This window comes from Barbatula barbatula (genome assembly GCF_947034865.1).
Source record: "Barbatula barbatula genome assembly, chromosome: 6".
In the NCBI taxonomy this organism is placed as follows: Eukaryota; Metazoa; Chordata; class Actinopteri; order Cypriniformes; family Nemacheilidae; genus Barbatula; species Barbatula barbatula.
The window spans coordinates 22,136,246-22,157,797 of record NC_136765.1 but is presented as its reverse complement, the minus strand read 5'-3'; the positions used below and the strand labels follow the sequence as shown (position 1 = coordinate 22,157,797).

Genomic DNA, 21,552 nt, shown 5'->3' with positions numbered 1-21,552 from the left:
GCTGAAGACAGGCTTCTATTTTAAACCAACAGGAAGGTTAAGTTGAAGGGGTAAAGGAAATGCTAATTACAGCCAACCGTTGGGATGTTTCAAAACTACAACCCCGACCGGACAGTTCTGTTCGCTGAGAGCATGTGCCACGTTTGCTAAAACGTATTCGTCTAACCTACTAAAAATGACTGCGTGACGGTCTAAAGAAGGGCTTTCCTCACGCAGACCGCTGTGAATCGACTGTGATTCATCGATGATTTTTTTTCCAGATTCTTCTGTTAATCCCTGTACAGTAGCTCAACTGGTATTGTCATGGGTTCGATTGCACCAAATATTATAAAGGAATTACAAAGAACAGCAGAAAATGAAAAGTGGAAAAAGTTCTGGGGGGAAGGAAGACGAGAATTCTGCTCCGTGTTGTAGTTCTGTACCAGTCTGTCTGCACAAAGGTACTAACATCATCCAACGAGATGAATTTGTGTATCATCCCTGTCCTTCCAAAACCCTGAATGTTCAAATTAGCTGTTTAAGAAAATGGAAAATACACTGCACTGTACTTAAATGATTTAACACTGATCGTTTTACAATTGACAAACACGTTTTAATGCTTTTTAAGGGTTAGTTATTTCCAAAAACCCAATGGCAAACATAAAGGGTGACTACAAATCATGATTTATGCCAAAAAAAAGAAGTCATGAAATATAGAGATACAAGGTTTCAAGGTTAGATTTTCTTCACTTCCATAGACTTTCACTTTTTTCAGCATCCCTGATATCTTCTCTAATAACATTTCTATTTACGTTGACGCCTAAAAATCCGGCTTCCAGATAAATCACATTAAAACATTTTATTTGTGCATTTCATTTATTTTTTAAGAGTCATGGCTTTAAACTTATCTTTACTCATGGTAGTTCTGTCACACAAAGTTTTGATGATATTTTAATGATATATGTATATTTGCAATTTTAAGCTCACCAATGTGCACACAGCATTTTTGGAATGAAGGGCATACATGTGAACGTGTTATTATGTTTACAAGTACATCTGATGCTGAATGGTTTTGCAATAGCTGGTCAATCCATTCTTGCAAAACATCAGATTTATTCATGACTCGCAAAGAAAGCAAGAGTGTGAGACGGAACGAAAGCGGACATCTCTTTGGACGCTCTAGCATCAGGTCATGAAGGAAGTGGAGGGGGGATGGTGGCAGAGGAAGTCCGAATCCCTCAGATGAGTAGGCTGCATTGTTTTAGCCGGAGCGCTCCCTCTAAATCCAGCTGGATGGGTGGAGCGAAGGAAGAACTGTGTAATGATGGAGGAGTGTGGGAGTTTTTTTTGCCACAGAGGAGCTGGCAGCCACTGAGGTAGACTATGCAGGACCGTGGCCAAGTTGAATGCTGTGCTCTAATTTTAGTATTGGAGTGTTACTAAGGGTCACAAGGACGTTATTACCAGATAAATTCATCACAACCTCTGGCAAAGCACAAACTGAACAGAGACGGGTGGTGACACGTAGTGGTGGATGTTATTTACGAACAATGTTTTTGATGAAGCTTATCGTCTGATTTGATCCTCGTGGTAATTTCAGCCCCGTTTATCTTCTGTCACAAATCTGGCAACCCCATGCTAATTTCACTTTATCGATGTTCATGGTTTGATAGTAAATTATAGTCTAACAAGACACGTTTTCTTTTTTCAGGTAGCTTTAACGGACAGCTTGTAACCAAACAGTTCTTGGCCACCTTTGATCCCATAGTAGGAGCAATGACAAAGGTAGTCAAAAGTGCCCCAGATCCTTCAACAGAACAAAGAAATGTATAAAGCAATTTTTCCTACTATAGTTGTCAATGGTGGCCAAGGACTGTTTGGTTACAAGCATTCTTACAAATATCTTTCTCTGTCTTCAACAAAACAACAAAATGTATACAGGTTTGAAACAACAAATTTTTAGGTGAACTGTTTCTTTAATCCAGTGTTTCCTCCAAACTCCCTTAAATGGCCTCATGTGGTGTCAAACCTTTTATCAGATTAATACATAGTCACCATTCCCTTTCATTGCATATTTTCCAAACAATGAAAGTGTATAGTGACAGAGCTGTACAGTTCTTCCTTACACATAAAAGCATATATTCTCCATAAATACATGATTTGAGTATGTCAAATGTTCTCTCTGTGTTAAAAATAAATGATTAAAAAAACACAAACCATCCCTTCTGCTTTTTCCTCTTCCGACAGTTGTTGTCTCTGATAATTGTTGAAAATGTCTGACTACTTCTCATTTTATTTAGAATTAATCGTTTTTTTTCACTTTTCTAATTTGCTTTGGATAAAAGCGTCTCTAAATGCAATTTTGAAAGCTATCCCTTTAAATAGCATTTGTTTATCACCACAAAATAAAAGAGCACTTGGGGGATATGAAATGGCTTCATATACTTGCCCTCTGTAAGCCTTGTGGTCCATCAGTAAAAATGGAAGCGCCTGAAAAAGACTCCCAGAGAGACACTTAATCATGAAACCCCGTCGTCCTGAAGTCTGCATGCGTATCTCTTTAGGGTGACAGTGGTATGAGCTCTAAACAAGCACAACGTCCTCCTAAACATGACGGAAGACGCATAAAACATCTCATACACTATGATATTTTTCCAATGAAACGTCATGTTTCATTCTTTTTTATTGTAATGACAGGACAAATAATTTGAATCTCTTGACCTTTTAATCTAATGATATTTGTTTTGACAGGCTGTGTGAGGTGTTGTATTGTCTCTGTTAGTATATGATCAGAAATCACTAGGTTACGTTTCTTTCCAATTTCATCTAAAATCCTGAGGTTCGTGCATAACAAACTCATGACCATGTATGAATAGTACAAGAAGTACATTTAGGATTCGACTAACCCTAAGGCTCCAGGCCCAAAGAGCAAATGAGTCATAGACCATAGCCAGGGATAGCCAGAAGTTCACTCTGCGGCCGGCGTTCTCTATTATTGGTGGTGAACAAAGCCTCTGTCGTGACCTCAAAAGTATCTATAGGTCCAATAGTTCATTTCTAAGGCATGTTACAAAAGGTTGCATGACCCTGGTTATGAATAGTGTCCTCCAACAAATATTTTAAATGTGGCAGCTGAAAAACAGCAATGACTTTGATTTGTCCTCCAACCTTGGAATCTCATTTATAAGCAAACAATTAATTGAGATGCAGTGAAATGTGATGTTTTGAGTTGTTTAGGATGTAATAACATGTTTTGTTTCGTAAAAGGATTTGTTCTGCTGAACACAAAGAAAGATATTTGGAACCAAGCGATCCTGGGGCACCATTTTAATATGTTAAGAAAATCTACCACTATGATAGTCAAAGGCAACCTTAAAGAACCTTTTTTACAGGTTTGATACAACTGGTTGAATAAATAATGACAGATTTGCTATTTTGGGGGGAACTGTCTCTTTAAATCTTTCTCCTCTTGGTTCAGTTTTAATTGAATAACACTGATGTCTTTGTAAATAATTGTTTTAACTGTTACATCTCTCTGTTTTGTCATTGCAGTTGTGATTAGTCAGTGGCAGACCGAGCCAAAAGAGCGGGTCATCTCTTTGGTTCTGACCCATCTGCCTCTACTCAAACCGGGCAATGCTGAGGCCAAAGTGGAATACATGAGTCTGCTACCCAAGATCTTGGGGCACACCATCGAACACGGGCGGCACCTGGAAGAAAGCCGCCAGCTTCTATCCTACGCTCTCATCCACCCTGCGACCTCTCTCGATGACCGGGCGAACCTCGCCTCTTGGCTCAACCACCTGGAGGAACGGGCGGCCGCCCGAGGAGCTGGAGACTCCTTGGAGCGGGCGCCTTCATCTCATCACGGGCAACCTCCGCATCCTTACACCCACCACCAGCGCTACTGCTCAGATGACCGTCTTAACGGCTGGCAGAGCTCGAGAGATTCTGGGCTTGGAAGTTGGCAGCAGCAGCCGCAGCAGGGTTGTGAAAACGGGCACCTTTCGCTGTACCCATCATCCTCTGTTCCTTCCACTATCAACGCTGTAGGTACAGGCAGTGGGACCAACACAAGTGAGTCGACTTTTCTTCTTAACTGGCTTAACACGGTAGTGTTTTGTATATGCCGGCCACTATTTTGTTCGTAGTTTAGTGGATACGCTATGGCAAGAGAGATTAGAACGGTTGCGGATTGAAACCTGCTAGTTGTCAACCACCTTGACACAACTGACCCAACATAACCCTCTACACATGTTCAAAGACGCCCTTCAAATCCCCACCCATTTCCTCCCGAGATAGGGGTCACAACCTTCCACTCACGACTTCAGGTTTATCTCTCGTGTGGAGGAGTGTTGTGAACAGTCGCCGGTGACGGGAGCCAAGCGAAAGGGGAAAAATGCGACCATGCGGCGCTGCCGTGCCAAAGGCATAACAAAGATAGTCAGATTGAACATATCTGTGGTCAGAGCAGGGTATTTCTAGCTAAGAATGCAAGGATCTTTTTTCCTGATGAAGAAGACAGCTGGGGATAAAAATAAGGGCACATTTAAAGGGTTGATCCACCAGATCCTTTTATTTTTGACTCCTTAGATTTTCAACAGCACAAAGGAATGATTTCACAACTTAGTTCTTGCACCTGAGGTTACAGACTTGAAGCTCTTTATTGGGCAAAATGCTGTTGTTCCCTTTTACCCATCATATTAAAAGGGGTCTGGTTATGTGAAACCTTGATTTTAAGGTTTTAACCACATTTTTACCCAGAACTAGAGGTGAAGATCCATAAGACACATGCAAACACAAGAATTTGTGAAACGTTCGCCTAACATCAGGCAATAAACCCTCTTCTGATTCTTATGGGAAGCTTTACTTCCTTTTTTACTTTTCCCACCGTTGAGATTTTCTAGAATTTATGACACAACTAGCCGTTGACGTTTTTTTTCCAGTTTTTCATGTTTTGACTGTAATGAGGTGAAGTCACGCAATTTATGAGAGTACAGCATTTACGGATATAAACATGCAAATAATCTGTTTTAATTGTTGTTCTGAATCTGATCTGATGATCAATGACTTTTTCTTTAGTTTGAAATGTGTTTTAATGAAACTTAGGTTCATTCGAGTGTTGCAAAAAAAAAAACATAAAACAACAATACATCATAAACAAAGTATTTGGGGGGACCTTGAGGTTTTTGAGACTGTAGGCTGTCAACTTTAAAAACGTTGACGGCAAAAGAATTAAAGAGACAGTTTACCCCAAAATAAAAGTTCAGTCATCGTTTTTCCAAATGTATATACATTTCTTTATTCTGATGAACACAGAGAAAGAAATGTTAAAGAACACTTGTAACCAAACAGTTCTTGGCCACCATTCACTACCTTAGTAGAAGACAATGACAATGGTAGTCAAAAGTGCCCCAGAACTGTTTGCTTTCGTATATTCTTCAATATATCCTCTTTTGTGTTCAACTGAACAAAGAATTTTATAAAGCAATTTTTCCTACTATGGTAGTCAATGGTGGAACTGTTTGGTTACAAGCATTCTTCCTAATATCTTTCTCTCTGTTCATCAGAAAAAAATAATTCATACAGATTTGGAACAATTTGAGGGTGAGGAAATGAAGACCGAATTTTCATTTTAATGGGATTATCCAAAAAGCATCTGTTCACGGATGAGACATTTATAGGAATGAATGTTGGTCTGTGTGAACGGAGAGCAGGCAAACATGGTGAAATCTTCACCTTCAGTTTGTTTGTGAAGGAAAACATCAATAGTATACGGTCCACCTTCATAAAATGTTATATGACCTTTCAGAATAAAATGAACAAACGCACACGAATAAACACTCTTCACGCCCGTGGTACCTCACCGGTTGGGCACCGCATACCATTGCATCTCTTCCCTTGTAAGGTATCCTTTGTGGAGGTCTGTATTTAGGGTAAATGGCTAATATTTAGGGACTGGAACTTGTAATGTTAGCTGGGTACCTATTTTAAACTAGCCCACGAAGACCTATACATAGTCCAAACATTTACAGCCGCGTATAGGAGGAGAGAGCAAACTTTACATGGCTTATAACGTATCTTCTCCAGCTTTATTTGTTTTTACATCTTCTGTTTATCTGCGATGGGATAAACATTTTCAGAGGAAGACGGGTGTCATAGCTTGTTTGACTATTCCATGTTTTCCCCTCATGTAAAACAAATAAGCTTGTGTTGATTGAAGCTGCAGCGTCGTGATCCACAAACTGTTAGTCAGGCTTATTCCATTACCTCTGTCTGTGTAAAGTGGGTTTTAAAAACGCGTTCACACTAGATCTTTTGATTCAGAGTGAGTCTGTTTGACGTCCGGATGGTTTGGTTGGCTTGAAAGTTGTTTATGAATGCAAGTGTGTACCAAGCAAGCTCACTTGTGTGTTCTTGTGGTATGAAGGTGTACTTTGGGTTCCATCCACTTTCATTCATACGCATGTAAATGTTTAAAGTGGGTTTGCAAGGACATGCAAAGAATTCAATTTTTATACTGCAAGGCTAGAATATTTTATTGGGTTTTTCTTCCCTGGATCACAACCGGAGCTATTTTGAGAAATGTTTAGTGTTTTTTTGTATCCACACAATGCAAGTCAATGGGCTTACCATCGTTCTTCAAAATATCTTCTTTAGTTTTCTGCAGAAGCAAGAAATCAAGTTTAGTTTGACATAAGCGAGAGAAAATGATGAAACATTTTAATTTTGGGTGTACTATCCCTTTAAGTGAATTGTTTTTCAATATATATCATGTTTCATATATTCAAAGCAGAATCTCGGGTGCACGACATCATGTCCTCATGCTCACTTTCATAGCACTGTCTGACAAAATTTTGCACATGAGCGTGACTGTCCCTTTAAATACTATTCTCTGATTCGTCTCCCCTGACTAGACAGAAAATAAACAGTGACAGAACAGAGCTACTAATAAGACTGGTAGCGTGTCATTTTAAAATTTAGAAAGCCAAAGGCTGCCAGAAGTGTAACTGGTCCTTCGGAAGAAGGGCTCCTACGAGGACTCTTTCATCACCTGTGTTCTCATCCTCGCAGTGCTGACGGGCGGGCAGCACAGTCCTCTGAGGCGTTCGGTGTCTTTGACCCCTCCGATGAGTGGCGGATCTAACCAGCCTCTGGGGCACGGCTGGCTCTCCCAGGAGGACCTGCGTCCCCGCGGGCCGGCCCCCGACCACGCCCCTCTCTCGCCTCAGAGCAGCGTGGCGTCCTCGGGCAGCGGAGGCAGCGAGCATCTGGAGGAGCACGCTGCCGTCCGGAGTACATTCCATGAGGAGGGAAGCGGAATGAGAGGTGAGTCGATGTTTTTCGAGCTTTTCGAAGCTTTTGTAAGACAAAAATTACTTGGGGTGAAGTAACACTATCAGGTGATGTTTCACTTGTGATTTTGTCTTCAGATGTTCCGGCGTGGCTGAAGAGTCTACGTCTCCACAAGTACGCCGGACTGTTTTCCACCATGACCCATGATGAGATGATGTCCCTCACCGAGCAGCAGCTGGAAGCTCAGGTTTGTGTTCTGATCTGTGCTTTGATCATCATCATCAATACAGTTAGCGTACAGCTTACAAAAACACTGTGTAGCTTATTAGGGTTCAGGATGAAGCTTTGATTCAGTTTAGCATTTACTGTGGGTTGCAAAAGTCAGTGTCTGAGGATCAACTTTTAAACAAACAGAAAATAATATTAAATGTGTAGTTTATAATGTGCACACATCATCTATTGCAAATTCTTTTGCAAAATGGCTTTATAAAGAAGATATTTAGAAGAATGTAGGAAAGAAAAGCGTTTTAGGGCACTTTTGACTACCATTGTCATTTTTTCTCCTATGGTAGTCAGTGGTGGTCAAGAACTGTTTGGTTATAAGCATTCTTCCAAATATCTTTCTCTGTGTTCTTCAAAACAAAGATATTTATACAGATTTGGAACAACTGAAGGATGAGTAAATGATGACAGAATTGTTATTTTTGGACGAACTGTTCCATTAAGTATTGTACCAGTTAGCCACCTTGTTAAATGGATCAGAATGTGCATATTGGAATGGTTTGTAATAATTTAACGATTTTAATACTTTAAACTGTGACTATACATCACTTTATGAAGTTGATTTTGATATCAGAAAGTCTGGCACAGTTTAAATCATATGATTTAAGTATTTGCAGATCACATTTTTTCTGTAAACTTGTGCAGCCCTACAAGAAGGGAACGTTATGACAAAGAAGTTAGAGATGAGTTGATTTTTCAATGTTTTAAGGTTTAACTTAAAATATAATTTTCTAATTTCGCTTCTGAAACCTCAAACCTTATCTTCTCCATCTTTCGTGATTTTTGTTTTCATAATTCACTATTATTAGTCACCCTTTTTAATCTGCTAGGTTCTGGAAATATATAACCGTAATAAAAAGTGATAGAGAAGTGCTATTCAGTATTTCCATAACTTTTATTTTATAATTATTTTCGCCTCTATTTTAATACTTGAACTGTTAAACTGCAGAAAATGGTATATATTAGACAAAATAATGAATAGACAATTTTTACTAGTGGACCTTTAGAACCTTTTATATATTGCTGTACATTTGCATTATTCACATACATTTATGAAGTAAGTGTATTTAGTTTAATAAGTGTATAATTTATAATAAAAGAGCAGACACTCTTAGGGATACAGCTCTCGGATACAAAATATAATCGTTTTAATTACATTTAGTCATTTAGCAGACGCTTTTATCCAAAGCGACTTACAGAGAGTTCAGGGAGCAATAAGCGATTTGTCATACAGTAGCAATAACACAATAAGGGCTAATACAAAGTTACTAGTTTCAACAAAAGCTAGATACCTGTTAGAAGAGAAGACATTATATAATTTTCTTCTCGTAATTTTTTTCCCATCATATACTGCAGCACGTCACCAAAGGGGCACGACACAAGATCATCATCAGTATTCAGAAGCTGAAGGACAGACAGAACATGCTGCGCTGCCTCGAGAAGGTCAGAAGCTCTCTTGCTCCATCTCTGTTTATTCCACCTCTTATTGAGAACAGGCATGTCGCTCTCTAACGTAATACTGGCTTTGTTTTAACTAATGTTACTGCCTGCACTTTTACCTGTAGCGAATTGGGATTCGATCCTACAACCATTTGGCCACCAGCTTTAATCAGCAAAACAGATTTTGTATTATCTTCTGGCCTATGTTGTTGTCCTTTTCACATGCAATTTATCACAACTGTAAAATTGCATCAGTTTAATGTGAGGATGCGATTTTTGGAACAGACGACAGGAAGGAGCCAGATGCCATCTAATTTCAGAACAACCTTTTCATCAAGCTTTCAATCTCGATAAATTTGTAGCACCAGAAATAAGACACCTGATCTTGATAGCCGCATCCATTTAAAGTTTTGATGCACCGCATGTGTCGCGTCCAGAGTCGCACGGCGCGACAGAGAAACAAACATGCACGTATTTTTGGCCAACCTTTATTTTGTCCTCGCATGTCATTTTCCACCTCATTACATGTCTGAAATATCCTGACACCTGACAGTTGCTTAATGAATTTATGTAAGCTTTTAAAATAATTCTCGCTCGCTCTCTCTCTCTCTCTCTCTCTCGGTTTGTCTTTTAGGACATATTGGAGGGAGGGAATCTACGTGCTCCTTTGCAGGAACTCCACCAGATGATCCAGACCCCCATTAAGGCCTGCAGCTCAGATGAGACGTCACAGCGCCACCTGCTGAGCGCAGAGGGGAAGAGCACCATCCCCAGTTCACATCTGGGCGGAGGAGAGACGGAAGGCAGCTCTACCGTCATAGCCGAGGGAAACATACCCACTCAGTTTACCCGCGTCATGGGCAAAGGTTCGCACATTGTTCTGTTTGTATATGGAGATTTGTTTTGGATTTTTAGTAATGTTTAAAAATGTAGCTTTCAACTGCCACACTGCCACAGTTTTTGCAATATATAGTCAGAGCAACTTTCGTGAATATAAATGTGCTTTAGGGGTACTAGGACTAGTGAAATCAAGGTTTTGAATGAATATATAAAAATGTTCGGTTGCTGCTCTGTTAACCAGCAATTTTGTTATATTTTACTTATGCATGTTATTTTGTTAAAACTTTTTTGGACAGTTTGCACACAGCTCCTCGTCTCTGGATCAGATGAGGAGAACATCAGTTCATATCTACAGCTTATTGATAAGTGCCTTATCCATGAGGTGAGTGTTTAACAATATTGACCTCCTATTACCAAACAACTGATCTGGCATCAGTCATAATTTAAACCTTATAAAATGGTTTGAAAAAAACTTTACTGTGTTAACTTGTTTTTCGTATTGCCAACCAAAGTTGGTTGGGTTGTGTTTTAAAGATTAGGTTGTTCTTTAAATGGCCGTTCTCATTTTAATTAGTTATTTAGGGCTGTCAAACTATTAATCGCATCCAGAATAAACGTTTGTTTTTATATAATATGTCTGTGTACTGTGCATATAAATTTTGCATTAATGAATTTAAATTGAATAAACATATAATTTAAATTATTGTTAAATATAAATAAATACATGTAAATATCTCCTAATATATGTATATGTTTTATAAATACAAAATGAATATGCAAGGTTACCCAGACTATTATGTAATCACAAACCTTTATTCTGCAGGCGATTCATTGCGAGTAATAATTTGACAGTCCACCCTTTCTTTGATAAAAATTTGTGTTTATGCCTCTGTATTTTTGGTCTGTTCCTTTTTTTCCAGAAGAAAGAAATTGTTCATTTATTAAGCCTAATATAAAGAATTTATAAAAGACTAATGTCTTATAAGAGGCCCATGCATGTATTAGACACGTAAAATTGCTCGAATATAAGTATTGGAACAAAATATGTATTCTTTCTAAAAGCGAATGCTCACCCAGACCTACCTGAAACGCCTCGTGTATCCACACCCCCACAAATCTACGTCAGTTAGTGTTATGATTTGATAAGACCGCCCAAATGTACACGCAAGTACGGTGGACGAACCCTTCAGTACAATTGCTTTGGCCAATCACTACCCAATGGTTAACTGGCCAATCATAGTACACCTCGCTTTTCAGAGAGGAGGAGATACATGCACGTTATGTGGATAATACAGAGTTTTTTAACCTTAAATCGTGTAAACACGTTGCATTACATCTAAAACAAACAATAATATTAGTTTTAGTCGTGTCATATGACTCCTTTAATGAAACTCGAGCAGAAGCTGCTGAGCAGATCACTCACACGGTTTAAAAATAACTAGAAATAATCCCATTAGACGTAATTCTGGAATGATCAGATATGAGGTGTAATGTTCCTTTAAAAATAAAGACCTGGTAAGCAGCGTTCAGCTGTAATGGAAAGCCTGAGTCACTCTGACTGCCCCCACCTCTCTCACAACACTCAGGCCTTCACGGAGGCGCAGAAGAAAAGGTTGTTGTCATGGAAACAGCAGGTGCAAGTGCAGTTCCGGTCCATCTCACGGAAGACTCTGCTGGACCTGACAGGCCCCAGACGAAGGTAGCGTGTGGATTGGGATATTATCAGTAGACGCTTTTTGAATACACGATTCTGGTTGGTCGATACTGAAGTTAAGTTTCAGTTTTTCTAAAATGTGTCTCTTTACTTGCATATTACAAAAATCCTCTTTCTTTTCAAGCACATTTATTTTCTGAACTTCATTGGCCATCTCCAAAGTGCCATTTTATACCATTAGCCATTCAAGACACATCTTCGCCAACACATTGCTTCATACAGCAAAGTCCGAATACATTTCACTTTCCATGACAGCTTTGTCATCCTGGCTAAACCAATTTTGTTGTGATTCTATAATTCTTCTAGGATCATAGAGATCATACCAGATCATATTAGATCATACAGTGTGCTGGAGGCAGCTTTTGAGGTTTAGCCGGTCGAATGTGAATGATTGAAACGCGACGGCCCAATTCATCCCATCTGTATTTTGATTTATCAAACTAAAACTATAATATCATCAGACAGCAAAGACCACACAGAACGTTAGTCAGTACGTGTGTCGTCACTCTCTCCTGAATTGCATCATGGTCTGAAAAGAGAGAATGTGATTTGTGAATGTGTGTTTAAAGGGATAGTTCACCCAAAAATTTTAATTCCGTCACCTCTTACTCGTGTCATTTCGAATTACATTTTTGGGTGAACCATCACTTTAGACATCACAGGGTTCTACATGATACATTTATTTAATCTAAGAGGATTTATCTGCTTTTGATTCATTCCAGCAGCCGTTACGGCCAGTCCAACTCCCTCCCGACCACAGGCTGCGTGGGCAGCGGAGTTCCCACCCGAAGGAACCTGCGGCAATATCAAATGCGAAACTTGTCTGGCATGAGAACCCTTCTGGGCACCACCGGGCTGTTCGGACCAACCCCCCGGAGCGGCAGTAGTACACCTACCGGCCTGAAACAAGGAAGACAGGTTTGTTATTTAACAAACGCGCTTGACCCGCAGTGGCTTTCTAGGCATAAATGAACAGTTATCAAATTGTTTGTGATGTATGGAAATGTTAGCAATTTACAACATTCGAGGGTCCGCTCGTAGAGATAACCTGGCATTCTTGCGTGTCGGCTCGAATATTTTCCGAGGCGTTTTTTACAATGGGAGGAAGCTCCCGGTTCAGGGACTGCGGAGTAGGTGCGTGAAGCGGCCGATGAGTCATCATTTGGGAGAAATGCAACTGGAGGGGTGGAGAGAGGGGAGAAAAGAAGGGAAAGAGAAAGCGAGTTGGAGTGAGAGAGCCGTTCAGAGGCAGTGAGAACAGTGCACAGGCATTTCCTGTTTTTCCCTGCCGCTCGGTACGGGAGGGCCGGGAAAGGGGACGAGGGAGTCGAAAAAAGGGAGTGAGAGAGTGAATGAAAGCAGGATTACAGGTTAAGAGGGGATTCTCTGTGAAAGTGTTTGTTCCTGGGTCATTCTAGGAAACGTCACTTCATAGTGAATGAAGGAGAATCAATGTACTTTCAGATGAACTTAAAAGGCTTTATTATAATGTTGGGAAAAGTGATTTATTTGATAAAATGCTAATAAAACATACATGCAATGACTTTTTAGTCTCTTTGCCTTTAAGTAAACCGATTTTGAAGGAATAGTTCACCTTAGTTAAATGAACATTCTGTGTTCATTTACTCACCCTCTGGTCATTTCAAACCTGTATGACCTTTTCTTTCTTCTGCAGAAGTTGGTGAGAGAAAACCGTCGGTCCCCATTGACTTGCATTGGTTTTGTGTCCATACAATGGACGTCAATGGGGACCGACGGTTTTCGGTTACCAACATTTGTAGATATTTTCACTTGTTTTGCAGATATTTTCACTTTGAAGGTGAACTATTCCTTTAATGTAAACAACCTTTTACGTCAGACCTGTAACATTCACATATGCGAGCACAGATTATGGCATGACGTGATGGTTTGGCTGACGTGTGTTTTTTTGTTTGTTTTTTGTTAGGGTTTGTGGTTTGCCAACCCGGGGGGCAGCAACAGCATGCCCAGCCGCACCCACAGCTCCGTTCAAAGGACTCGTTCCCTCCCTGTCCACACCAACCCACACACCCTGGCCATGTTCCAGCAGGCAGGTAAGACACAAGAGCTAAAATAAGAAACAAAAGTCTTTGATGCACGGTCAAAGATTTAGTTTATCTTGGGTTTCGAAGAGTTTGGAGTCGTTTGGGCTTTATTGAGGAAAGTGATTTTAAGGGATAGTTCACCAAAAGTACAAAAGCTGTCATCGTTTACTCGCCCTCGTGTTGTTCCATACCTGCATGACTTTCTTCTGCAGAGCACAAAAGATGATATTTGAAAGAAGTGTTGTTTACCGAACAACACTTAACACCATTGGCTTCCACAGAGACATTTCTCAAAATATCTTATTTTGTGTGACATATGCGTCATATGCAGGTGTTGTTCAATGACATGAGTGTAAATAACTGTGACAGACATTTTGTTTTGAGTGAACTGACTGGTGGATGAGAAAAGACCAAAAAGTCTGATGCTCTAAATTTGATTTGTATAAAGTAAAATATATTGTCTCGCATTTATTATAAAGGCACCTCAGCTGACTTTTCCCAGTTCAGAGACGGCTGTTCCACTGACACACATTTCCAGGAGACATGTGATCCCCTCACATTCTGTGCCTTCAGTCTGTGATGCCCCGACTCACTTCCTGTAGCACGCTGTGTCTCATGAATTTACAAACACACTGCAGAATTCCTGCGGATGAGTGACTGGGGTGTTTCAGACGTTACAATGAGTTTCTTTGTGCGGCATGGCGGGCACTTTTGAATTCTTTCTATCTCATGAATGTGTTCGTGTGAATGCATCAAAAGGGCCAGCGGAGAGGCCCTACAGGATTCGCTGCTTAAAAATAGCAGGTCGTCTGTTCCGTTCAGTGGAGGTTGCCTAACTCGGCTCTTCTGTCCCACAAGGGATTTTCAAAGGCTTGTTTGCTGATGACTCAGCTAAAGACAAGAGCGGTTGACAGCAGCCCGGCCAGAGCAGCGCTGCAGGAGAGCGGAGCGGCTGGAATCTGCCCCACCGAGACTTTAGAAGTAGACCCCGTACTGTGATCCGGTTGGATCTTTTACTTGGGGACCTGTGATCTCCAGTGGTTCACAATCAGTTTAGTGCAATTCGTAGAGCGTACTTGCAATGAATTGGAGTTTGTAGTTGTTTTATCTGTTGGTCAGTTGTATGTGTGATGACTGTTGTGTGTGAATAGGAGACATTGTTCAGACTTCAGAAAGTTTTAAAGGGATCTTTGTCTGATTTCTTTTGCCTGCTAGAGTCTTACGCAGATAGAGCTTTTACACAGTTATCATTATCAGATTGTAATGGGTTATTTTTCACCTGTTGTCTATGAGAAGCATGGTTAAGATGTTGGTTTGGATGTGTAGCCTAAAAGAAAAGAAACCTAAGAATTGGATATATGTAGTGCAAAGCTGAATTAAGTAAAAAGTATAAAATATTATCAAATATATACAGCCAGGGAAAGAATTAAGGGCATTTCTAGATGTGTTGTGGTCATTCCAGTCCAGTGTTTAAATCAAACCTAAGGGTGACATAAAGTCGTCCAAGAGCAATGTGAAAGACAACATGACAAAACGCATGAAAACTGTGATAAAAATCGAGGTTATCTCATTGTATTGTTGAAGTTTTCCTAAAAACATGCACAAATATAACTGTTGGATTGCTTAAAAAGTGAATCTGAACTTGTTCTCTTTGCAGTATTTGAGGTCTGAAAAAATACAGAGCATCCTTCCTGTTATGTTGACCTGCTTTTCCAGTTAATAAATGCAAATAGAAACAAGATTTTTACGAATATTTTTTGTGGGAATTTTGTTAGTAGTTTACAAAATGATTTACACCCACAAATAGTAAATTCAGAAAGTGTGAAAATATTTTTCAAATGGTCTCAAAGAAAATATCGCGGCTGTATAGAAATAAAATATAAATTGATGCATAAAACTGAAATAAAATCTAAATTAATGCATAAAACTGAAATAAAATACATCAAAAATAGCCAGTAATACAGATTCTGCACTGTAAGTCACGTTGCCAAATGCGAAAATGTAAAGATCGGGGCCATCAATAAAGTATCGGTGACGCTTTTGATAATCACTGGTTAAAAGCAGATTTACGGTTTATGATATATCAGCTTTACATACGTATGTGTACTGCAGTCAGCTGTTATGTTTTTACATTCTGTTAATGTGGTGAAGTTGACATAGTTTGTCATTTTTCAGATTTGCTGGTGCCGGTGACTGAGCCCGACATCAATAACCGTTTGGAGTCTTTATGTCTCAGTATGACAGAACATGCTCTCGGAGGTACGTGACCACTTTTTGATGTTTATACAAGTATTGCACTGTTCGGCATATATAGTTTACCACTCAAATCTATATCAAATCCACCTCTTGTCCATCCTTCTTGTTTTCATCTCTAGCATCCACATCGTTCACTGAAGATGTACCATTCATCTTTGAAACTCGACTTGTCATGTTTTGAAAATGTTAAGTGTACTTAACTTTCGGTGTGTGCTTAAAATTAAAGGGATAGTTCAGCCAAAAATGAAAATTAACTGGTGACCCTCAGGACATCCAAGAGGATGGTGACATTCAGCAACTTGGGGATAAAATCGTTAATATATCAGAAGGAGGGATTCCTGCATCTATCTGTTTTTTTTTACTCTACCTGTGTTCTTGCATTTCATGAAACATTAAGCCACCGTGACCACCGTTTCAGTTTAATTTTGGAGTGAAGTATTACTTTAACAATACTGTTTGTTTATATACCGATCTGTGTGAGAACAAAAACTCCCTGATCCATGAGAGGGGAATCTGATGAAAGGGTTTGCATCTCTGCAGAGTGTCTACTGCCGTATCGTGAAAGCCCACAGGAAAACATTTCTGTAATGAGGAACATCCTCACTGACACTCTTTAAAAATGTCAAAAAGGCCAATGATGTGCATGAACTGTATTTCCTCTCTCCACAACATTTAGTTCACTTTTTTTCAAAGTTCAGTCTTTGGTGAAAGCTCAGCCACAACAATCTTCAAAAGACAGAAGATATTGTGACCGTCCACACTTTGCAGGATCAATGCAAAAAGCGTTCCCGTGTGAAGTGGAGGTTTTCTTTGCATAAAGAGCGTTTCTGTACAGTGTGCTCAGCGCTGGACAAGCGTAGCTTTGTGAGAGACAGACAGGAGAGTCGGACAGACGGGCTTGTGCAGAGAGTGAACTCAGGAATGACCTGCTTGTTCCACGGCTGTCAACAGAACCCGTAGTGTTCCTATGCCACCTTACCCCTAAACTCTCCCACTCCTCCACCCCTGAACCACCTTCTCCGGTCAACAGCATGCCTGGGAGATTTGTGTGCCCTGATTTACAAAATTGATTTATTTAGATTTTCCATTATGATACAGCAGAAAAAGAAATAGTTCACCGTCAAAAATGCAAATACTCTCATAATTCTCGCCCTCATGCATATGTAAGCGTTCGAAGTGTTTTATCCACAGAAAGTCTTCGGCATAACTTTGTGTGATGTCGCTTGTTTCCGTAGATGGTGTCGATCGAACTTCTACGATCTGAAACGACAAAAAGAGGACGGAGAAGGACGACGGCATGCCTGGCAGCAGGGGAAAAGGTCATCACGAGGTCACCAGCCCCTCTGTCTACAAACCCCCTCCCTCCCCCTCCACCTGCTCATCTACCACCACAGCCAATGGTAGAGGTGGCATTCGGTCTGGGGCGTGGTCTACACAGTGCCAATCACATTTTTCGAAAAGGCTTCACACAAGCAAGCTCAGTCACAATGACTACTGTGTTTACATTCGATTTTGGGAGAATTTTGAACACAACAAGCAGGACATCTCAAAAGCAGGAAAGCCACAGAGGGTCGGCACGGCGGCCCTCCCCGAGACCGCTTGCAACGTTCAAGTCGCTGTCAGGGAAGATATCCAAACACGCCGCTGACATATTGCTACAAGTTTTGTGTTATGCGCCCAGAGGTCACAAATATAACGTAATCATAAGTTGTTTACACAAAATGTTGTCGAAGATATCAGGACATTCATTTTTATTTTTGTTCAGCTGCGAGTGTTAAACGTCGGTATACGGTATACGAGGACAGTATACAGCTTTAGTTTCCTACGTGGCTTCATAGTTTACAATAGTGTTGTTGTTGGTTTTTTACATTTTGTTTGTAGTTTTACTTTTGTGCCAGCAGGAAAGCTGTTTTAGAGCACTATCAAGACAGAAACAGGGAGGGTACTCCAAAGAAAAGACGAAAGGGAATGTGAGCGGTTGTGAGAGAGAAGGAGAAGAGGATAGAGGCGAGTGGATACGGGAAACAGGAAGTGACGCAGGCGTAGGGGTCTGGAGATGTGAAGGGAGCGAGGAACGTCGCAGATGGGTTCTGACGTAAAGAGCAGAGGTCGAGGGGAAATCAGGAGGTCATAGTTCGTCAGGATTTGGTTACGTTTTTGGGAGAAATGCCAGCAAATGCAAGTAGATGGGAAAAGTGGAGGGCAGGTCAGAGATGTGAGCAGACTTTATTTTCTGCACTTTTGAGGCAAAATCGGTAAATGGAGATGACGGTGCTGTCTTATTCAAGGCTTAAAGTATTTCAGATAAGCTGTTTATTCACAGCAGGATAGACATGTTGATGTTGAGTGATGTATAAAAGTTTCTACGTAGTACAGGATTTATATTGGGAAATCTCGACATGTGGTACACTTTATGTATTGGACACTACGTAGACATCAATGTTGTTCTTTTTTTCAACAGAGAAAAGTTACTGTAATAGATTTGCAACACTAATCCAGCAGTTATTGGTCTGGAGCTCCACCTGGTGGTGAGATTAATGCAGTGGCTCCTTTTCTGAAATTGTTGAAACTACGGTTTTCTTCAGTATTGTCTTAATATCAGCCATTAGTTAACCATGCCAGGTATAAAATTGAGTTTGTTTACACTAAGAAATGAGCTCCTAGGACAGTTTTTCGACTTTTTACACGTAAATGATTTTCTGCATGGAAAGGGTCGTTTTTTATTTAGTTTTTATTCCTACAATAACTTTTGCTTTTCTTGCCCTCTGTGCTGTGAACCTATACGGAAGTCATCAAAAGTGAATTTGCAATGTGCAATAGACTTTCATCAGCAGCGCGGTGTGAAGCATGATGGGGTCGTGCTTTCAGAAACATGAAATCACCCCCCCCCCCAATTATTCCCTCAAACGCTACATCGCCAAACCCGAGGACTTTATCGCTCAGCTAATTTGAATGGAAACACTGGCGACATGATGCACCTGCCCACACCTCAAGTTTGAGTTTTTCTGCGCATCCAAAGAAACCAGTATTTTGACCGACAGAATATTGGTGGTCGAGCGCAAGGTTAAAGGCACTTTCACACACACACACAGTGGTTTTATCTAAAGATGCAGGTGTCAAGGCACGTGTACACACATGGTAAATGCCGCCTGACAGAATGTCTCATGTATGCCACTCAAAGACACTGTTAACCGATGCGTTGACTGCGCAGCGTGTCGACTAATCGGCTTTGTGAGTTTTGATTGGTTCGTCCAATCCAGTGCTTTTAAAGTGCATGAAATGCCTTAAATGGATCGGTAGCCAAGCTTGCATTATAAAGCATGTTAAAGGATTGGCGTATAGCGTTAGAAACCATGGTGTGGCATGTTGTGTATTTGTACACTTGCGTTTCGGGAGATGCATTTGTTCGTGTATGAAAAGCCACTCATCACTGCCATTTGAATGAAAACATTTAGCCGATTCAAATGATTATTTATTCTTTTTTTTCTATTTTTGATGCAGAGGTTGTTGTATTCTTTAGATGTATTATTTAAGAAACCTTGTATTAACTTTGCTATGGCTGGTAACCATAAGTACATCTCAGATAACCTAGTTATTTTTTGACTTATGTTTTTTCGACTTGCTTTATCTCAAATTCGTATCTTATAGTCAAAAGAAACTCGAGTTTCTTGTTAATGTTTTGGGTTTTTCTGTGATTGCATATAAGTGCTTCTATTTTGCTAACCCTCTCCCTGGATGGTGTCCTTGTGTACTTTACAGAAAGTGTTTTTTTACTTTGTAAGCAAAGAGCCAGTTTTGGGGGGATTTTTCTTTTTTCCTGTTTTTTTGTGATATTGCTGTTATTTTGTAGCTGTTTTCAATTGATGTCAGACCACCTCAGCTGTTACATTTGTATGAAATGCCAAACCGCATCCAGTCCCAGATCTTACAAGGAATGCTGCTCTTATTTGGCTGTTCAAGTATGATGCTTATTCAGCTCCAAAACTGACAGCCTAAAGTCCCAAAATGTGTTCACATCTAGATGCCGTGTTTCATATACTTCTGGTGTGAATGAGCTTCTGTGCTTTTCAGTCCGATTGCATTCGACTGCAACTGTGCAGCAAAAACAATAGATGCTACCTTGATATTCCAAAAAAAGAAAATGGATGTTTGCGATGATGAAGCCTTTATTGTAGATTGTTTTGTAATAGGCTCTGCACATTAGCATATTGGAGCATATCCGATGCTGATCGGTTTTATTTTTTTATTCCAATTTTATTTGTTTTCGTATACATGCATCTATACTGTAACAAGGGTCTTTTTTGCTTTACTCTTTGTTTTCATTTTGTTACTTTCAAGAGCCGATGTCCTGTATTGACTGCAGGCTGACGTACATATACATATATAAAATATATATATTTTAAAACGATCTTATGAAAAAAAGTGAAAATAGAAAAAACAAAAAAAATGTTAATTTATATTTTAGAGATGCATGCAAGAGGCTGGGAAAGTCGTATCTAAAATATCTAGAATAACTGGCAGTGCCTTTTTTTGTATTCAGACATTACCCCAAATGTAAATAGTTTTATGTGGCTCTAAAATATAATGAGAAGCAAGACGCATTGATGGTCGAAACATCAGAACATACAAAGTCCATACGAGCTGATTTTAAAGTGCCTGTTCCCATCCGTCTGGCTAAAAAGTCGGAGGGAGCGTACTGATGCTTCATGGGAATCTGTATGCTTTAGGTACTCTCAGTGCTGATATGAAGTTATGAATTTACTTGTCTGTACAACACACAGATGTACATATGTTTTTGTTTTTTATGTGTGTGAATGTGACACTGCGTATCCAGGTGAGAAAGAAACCAGATTTTTTTGTAATTTTGTAGATATCCTTGTAGAAAACGGTGCAACATGGCATTAATTATTTTATAAACGGCTGCTTTTTACTTCCAGTTGTATGATACCCAAGGGAAGGAGTCACAGCTCATTTGACAGCTTTCTGCTCATTTAAGCACAGGTTTATTACAGATCGGCTTCAATTTACTAATGCTTTCACTGAAAAAGGTTCACTTCGGTCAAAAATGGGAGGATCTCCGTAATCTCCTTTTTAACTTTGACTGGTCAGTGACTGCTTTCTGGGGAGCCGTGTGTTTGTATATGTGAGGGAGAAGAACCTGAGATAGACATGGGAGATTGTACTGTTTGTGTGTGTTATGTATGTCCATTGAATGTGTTTCTGTTTCATTGGGTCTGTGTCAAATGCTTGACATCTTTGTAATAACCACAGACAAAAAGTATTAAAGTATTAAAGACTGTTTTTTTGTTCTCTCATTTCAAAAAGCTGTAGGTTTTGCACCTAGGAACTGCACGAGAGGAATTTACACCCTCCTCTTGATTTCAACCAATGAAAAAACTGAAAAAGAGTTTTGCTGCCAAGTGGCGGAGCTTTTTTAAGAGAGAAATGCTGAGTCACTCTCTTTCAACTCATATATCATGGGTCCAAAGACACTCACAAATGTGCACATTGTTGTTCATCACAAACGGATTACATTTTTTATTTTTAGCGATGTGTATATTTGCATAAAGAGAATGATAGCTTGTCTTTGGGCCATTATAGGGATCGTTCATTCAAAAATGAAATGCTATCATCTGCCTCTTGTCATTTCAAACCGGTATACGCTTCTTTGTTCTGCTAAAC

General features: G+C 39.9%; 1 protein-coding gene across 2 annotated transcripts in view; it reads left to right on the top strand.

Annotated features, from left to right (window-relative positions):
- Positions 1 to 21,165, top strand: part of samd4a (sterile alpha motif domain containing 4A) — a 33,436-nt gene extending 12,271 nt beyond the window's left edge. Inside the window, exons 2-12 of one of the 2 annotated variants that reach the window (XM_079458810.1) lie at positions 3,532 to 4,056; positions 7,054 to 7,308; positions 7,413 to 7,522; positions 8,914 to 9,000; positions 9,632 to 9,863; positions 10,134 to 10,219; positions 11,424 to 11,536; positions 12,277 to 12,469; positions 13,497 to 13,623; positions 15,790 to 15,873; positions 17,106 to 21,165. In XM_079458810.1, coding sequence (XP_079314936.1) covers positions 3,532 to 4,056; positions 7,054 to 7,308; positions 7,413 to 7,522; positions 8,914 to 9,000; positions 9,632 to 9,863; positions 10,134 to 10,219; positions 11,424 to 11,536; positions 12,277 to 12,469; positions 13,497 to 13,623; positions 15,790 to 15,873; positions 17,106 to 17,134 — 1,841 coding nt within the window. In that variant the 3' untranslated portion in view covers positions 17,135 to 21,165. Of the gene's footprint in view, positions 1 to 3,531; positions 4,057 to 7,053; positions 7,309 to 7,412; positions 7,523 to 8,913; positions 9,001 to 9,631; positions 9,864 to 10,133; positions 10,220 to 11,423; positions 11,537 to 12,273; positions 12,470 to 13,496; positions 13,624 to 15,789; positions 15,874 to 17,105 lie in introns of both variants that reach the window. The other variant, XM_079458809.1, reaches the window with a different exon arrangement.
- The last annotated feature ends 387 nt before the right edge of the window (positions 21,166 to 21,552 follow it).